The 5629-nt window shown below is 37.4% G+C and overlaps 1 protein-coding gene across 1 annotated transcript; it reads left to right on the top strand.

The window, feature by feature from the left end:
* Window positions 1-206: 206 nt before the first annotated feature.
* Window positions 207-5253, top strand: LOC147850691 (uncharacterized). Its single transcript, XM_087335654.1, has one exon. The coding sequence runs from the start codon at window positions 875-877 to the stop codon at window positions 3593-3595; it is 2721 nt and encodes a 906-aa protein (XP_087191780.1). The 5' UTR covers window positions 207-874; the 3' UTR covers window positions 3596-5253.
* The last annotated feature ends 376 nt before the right edge of the window (window positions 5254-5629 follow it).

Raw genomic sequence — 5629 nt, 5'->3', positions numbered from 1 at the left:
TTATTTATTCATTCATTCATTCACTCACTCATCTATCCATTCTCTCTCTTTTTCTTTTTCTTTTTCTTTCTCTCCTCATTCCTCCTCTTTCCTTCTTTCCTTCCTTCCTAATTAATCTTGTTTGCCTTATAACCAATCCCCTTCTCCCTTAATCAAGCTTGATCAAAGCCCCTAATTACATATCAATCCTCACCTAGTAGTGCCTCATTCCACAATTAGGACCTTAATTCTAACCAGTTCCCCCCCTCTCCCTTAATGAAGCTTGATCAAGCCCCTAATCACATATCAAGCTTCACCTAGTGCCTCATTCCATAATTAGGAGCTTAATTCTAACTAGTCCCCTTCTCCCTTAATCAAGCTTGATCAAATCCCTAATCACATATTGATCAAGCTTCACGTAGTGCCTCATTGCATAATTAAGAGCTTAATTCTTACCTATCCCCTCTCCCTTAATCAATCTTGATCAAGCCCCTAATTACACATCAAAGGCCTTCATCTAGTGCCTCATAGCACACTTGAGACCTTGATCAAGCCCCTAAGTACATGTTAACCAAGAGGCTTAGCTTTTGTACATTCCATGCTAATCATACATAATTGCTTCAAAGAGGCTTTTTTGGAAGAAGAAAAAGAAGTTCCAAGAGGCATAGCTTTCCTTTCTTCCTAATTAATCTTGTTTACTTCTATTAACCAGTTCCTCCCTCATAATCAAGCTTAATCAAGCCCCTAATTACATCTCAACCTTACTCTGGAAGTCCCTCCTTGCATAATTAAGAGCTTATAATTAAGGCCCTCATTACATATTAATTAACCAAGACAGGCTTAGTTTTCGTACACTAATTGCTGATCAAATACATTAAAAGCAAACCCTTCATCGATGGATCATCGTGATTATATGAACAGGAATCGATCGGCTCAACTGCCTCTTCGGAAGAGCTTATTTGCTAACGGTGATCAATCGGCATCCGCTAGCGATTCCGAAGATCGGGGGGATTCCATCAAATTATCCCGTCAATCTGCGAGCGATTCTGATGATCAGAACAGACCTATTAATCGATCAATCCGGGCATTCGATCCGGCAGCAAATCAGAAGAAGAAGTTGAAGGCAAAGATCAAGCCTAAGATTAGTACTAAGGTTGTCATTACATTCATTCTTACAGCATTCATTCTACTGTATATAATCTTCTCATCATCATCTAATTATGCACTAAGAATTAGCTCTGTATGGAGGCCGGTGAGATTATCTCTCGTCGAGAGGCTATGGAACATCCTGCGATTCATTTTGTTGACGAGCGCGATCTTCGTGGGGATCTTAAGCACATCTCGGGGCCAGGCCAAGAAAGACAGTAGAAGGAATCATGATGAATATGATCATAGTAGTAGTAGGGAGGGTATGAATCATGGCATTAATCATTATAATGGTGACAGGATTAGTGACAGGATTAATGACAATATTAATGATAGGATTAATGATAGGATTAATGACAGGATTAATCATTCCCAAGACATTGTGGATCCAATAGATCGGATCATGATGATGACCGGTAATAATGATAATCATGGGGGATCGAATCATCATCATCATCATCCGCGATTGTTCCCGAGGCTCTCCGAGGATGATTTCATGCCTCGGCCGATTAGCTCGAGCATATCTGCTAATCAGGAATGGTTCCACTCTGTGATTAATTCAAAGATTAATGAAGAAGAAGAAGAAGAAGAAACAGAGAGAGATTGGTCAGTGAATCCATCATTTGATCTTAAGAATGGATATAATCCGCAGTCGGGATTGCTGTATGGCCGAAAGATTCTCGATTCCGACTACGATGCAGATTATAATTCGAGTTATCCGACGAAGAATCATCATCATAATGTTCGCAGGAGCATGAGATCGAGGCTTCATGATTCGGCTCAGGGATCTCATACCAGCGGATCGAAGCGGAGCAGAAGAAGATCGAGCTCGCTCGATCGGCCCATACTTAGTAGCCATAATGACAGGATCTCTGATACTACTTCTACTCCATTACCCGATCGAGAAGCAGGATCAAGAAGTTCATCATCATCGATCGATCCGCATACTAGTAATGAAGATCTTGATCATGCCACGATTAATGGATCGAAGACCAGGATCGATAATCATCCGAACAAGAATCCTGATTACGATCGATATAATACTACTGTTCGATCCATACCTAGGTCATCGAGCAATTCCGATCAATCGATTAAGGTCTACGATCCGATTAATCTGTCGATGACGATGACGAACCGATCGCAACCGGCAATTGCTTCTACAGATCATCGCGATCCGGTGATTACTGATAGCCTGGCCAAGAATCATCCGAATTCATTAATCAATCCAGGATCAGAGACGAACCCGAACCCGACTCATAATCCATCGATTAAGGATGCGGGTTCGGATCAGAAATCAGAAATCCATAGCCAACCATCATCATCTGACAAGGGTAAAATGGGTCCGATGAATCATATCGAGTTATTAGAGAGGAATATGGCGATATTTATGCAGAGTCGGAATGCGATGAATCATCGAGCAATCGATCCGAATGGGAGAGATGATATGATGAATCCTGAGAACAAATCATCATCTCTGAGGAGCAAGCTAATGTCTAGCTCCAAGAAGCACAGCAAAAGTGCATTGAATCTGAATCATATGGGCACTACTCATCAGGATGATTACTATGCTACAACCAGAAGTGGCAATTATGCCACCAAAAATGATGAAATGGTTACCAAAATGGATGGAAATGGTGCCAAAATGGATGGAAATGGTATCAAAATGGATGGAAATGGTGGCAAAACTGATGGAAATGATGCCATTTCTGCATCAGTGAAGCCTGGATTAGTAAGATCTAAGCATAATCCGAAGGTTAATCTGCATCAGAAGGCTAGGAATCACAGCTCAAGCCATTCATATGATTTCGATGGAGAATTCTATCCTGACTATTGGTTCATGGAAGAAGAAACCCCTCCTCCTCCTCCTCCTCCTCCTCCTCTAGGCCTCTCTGATGATCAGATCAGTGAAGCAGAAAACCCTAATACTTCTACTCCTCCTCCTCATAACCCTAATCAGAAGTCGCCTTACTCCTCCATCAATGCTAAGCCGAAGAAATCTGTAGATAGCTTGGTGCCTTGGAGAAGCATAGTGATCACTAACCCTAATCCTAAACACCCTAACCTTGACCCTAACCCTAAACTTAAACCAGTTTCTAAGCATAACCCTAACCCTAACCCTAGTCCTAATCCTAATCCTAACCCTAACCCTAACCCTAACTCTAACCTTAACCGTAGCCCTAATCCTAACCCTAACCCTAAACCTAACCCTAATCATAAATCCCCTAACCATGTGAGTGTCCATGATGCGATCTCTGATTATCCTCCTCATATACCTAGCGAGGACGCCATTGGAAGCCCCCATGAGAGCTCATCCGAATCAGAGCTGAAGAAGCGCAGTGATGATTTCATCAGCAACTTCCAGAACAATCTCGTGAAGCAGAAGCAGCAGGAATCTGATCATGTAATGGAGATTCGGAGGAGGAATCTGCAACTGCGATGGGAATTAGCTCGTGAAATCAAGAGGTCGTGATCGTCGATCAACAGTCATCACCATATGGCAACTGAATCAATCCAAAAAAAAGAATTATATGTATATATATATGAATCTATAATGCATCAGATTAATCGTAAGCAAGTAATTCATCATCCACAATTTAATCTTCAATCGAATTCTATCATCAACAATTCAATTGTCAATCGAGTTTTATCATCAACAATTCAATTGTCAAATCGAATTTTTATCATCACCAATTCAATCTTCAATCGAATTCTATCATCAACAATTATTCAATTGTCAATCGAATTTTATCATCAACAATTATTCAATTGTCAAATCGAATTTTTATCATCAGTTGCAATTCACCATCATCATCATCATCATCATCATCATCATCATCATCATCATCATCATCTCGTAAATCGTCCACAATTCCTCATCATCAACGGACGTTTGATTGAATGCATCGTATGTGGACTTTGATTTTCACCAAAAAACGATCCATGATCAATCAAATTCATCCACGAATTCAATCTACAAAAAAAATGTGAGGATGATGAAATTTGGACATGATCCATTTTTTAAACTTGGAATTGATTCGATTTCGGACCCGAAGAGAAGCAGAAAGGAAAAGAAATTTGATTAAATAGATTGGGGCTAAAATTTTCAAGACGCCAGAATTTGATACTCATTTTGGGATGAGGAGGACAATTTACAGTAAAAATCAATCTGTAATTGACATATCTATTTATTTGATCCAATGTTACTAGAAAATACAGTTCATCATACATGATGGATTATTATTCAGTATACATATTATGTATAGATTTCCGGCATTATTTAGGGTAGAAGGAGATGTTCAGTGCCATTCATTCGATTACAGATTAAAAGTCCTGGTATAGTTTCAGGAAACAACCCATTCTATCAAAACTGCCAATATATAAAGACGGATTTGTGCAGGAAAACAACCCCATTGATCTGTAGCAGTAGTAGTATATTCTTCTGATTGTAAGAACTTGATTAATCAGCTCACATATACATTGATCTGTAGCAGTAGTAGTAGAAGTAGTAGTATATTCTTCTGATTGTAAGAAGATTAATTAATCAGCCCACATATACATTGATCTGTAGATTCAGTAGTAATAGTAGTATATTCTTCTGATTGTAAGAAGATTAATTAATTAGCCCACATATACATATACATTAATTAGATGCAGAACTCTGATTCTTTCATAATTTTAGTAAGTACATATTCTTCCAATTACAAGAGGATTAACAGCATTACCATAATATATACGGTTATCAACAGGATTCAAATCATCAATATGATAGGCAAAAATCAATACAACAATATATGGATCATTCATTCCAACATATATATATATTGTCAATTTCCAAATTCCAATTAATGGCCTCCCATTATGCTTCATTACAATTATGTCTCTACCCTCTTAATCATCTACTAATAATATATACCTATATGTATGTATGTCTATATATGTATATCTCTTCATACATATCCCATAGCTACAGTAATTTGCATCTAATCTGTATATGGTTATAGTATATCTCTTTCATTATTGTGTGTGTGTGTGTGTGTATACATTTCAAAAATCTCTTTTTGAAGCAAATTTACATCCATTATATGGAAACACTTCCAATAATATAATTAACAAATTTAGGACGAAATTGATTTGCATCCATTATATGGAAACACTTCCAAAAATGTAATTAACAAATTTAGGATAAAATTGATTTACATCCATTATATAGAAAAGCTTCCAATAATGTAATTAGCAAATTTAGGATGAAATTAATTTACATCCATTATAAGGAAAATACTTCCAATAATATAATTAGCAAATTTAGGATGAAATTGATTTACATCCACTATATGAAACACTTCCAGTAATATAATTAGCAAATTTAGGATGAAATTGATTTACATCCACTATATGAAACACTTCCAGTAATATAATTAACAAATTCAAGATGAAATTAATGGATGATAAATTGCTCAAAAGGATGAAATTAACAAATTGATCTAAGTTCTTTACAATGTTTGCC

The sequence above is a fragment of the Azolla caroliniana genome, unplaced genomic scaffold, assembly GCF_043228905.1.
Source record: "Azolla caroliniana isolate FFs.n. ecotype wild unplaced genomic scaffold, voAzoCaro1.0.p SCAF_20, whole genome shotgun sequence".
Classification (NCBI taxonomy): domain Eukaryota; kingdom Viridiplantae; phylum Streptophyta; class Polypodiopsida; order Salviniales; family Salviniaceae; genus Azolla; species Azolla caroliniana.
The sequence above is the reverse complement of the archived record's forward strand: the minus strand, read 5'-3'. Positions and strand labels throughout refer to the sequence as shown.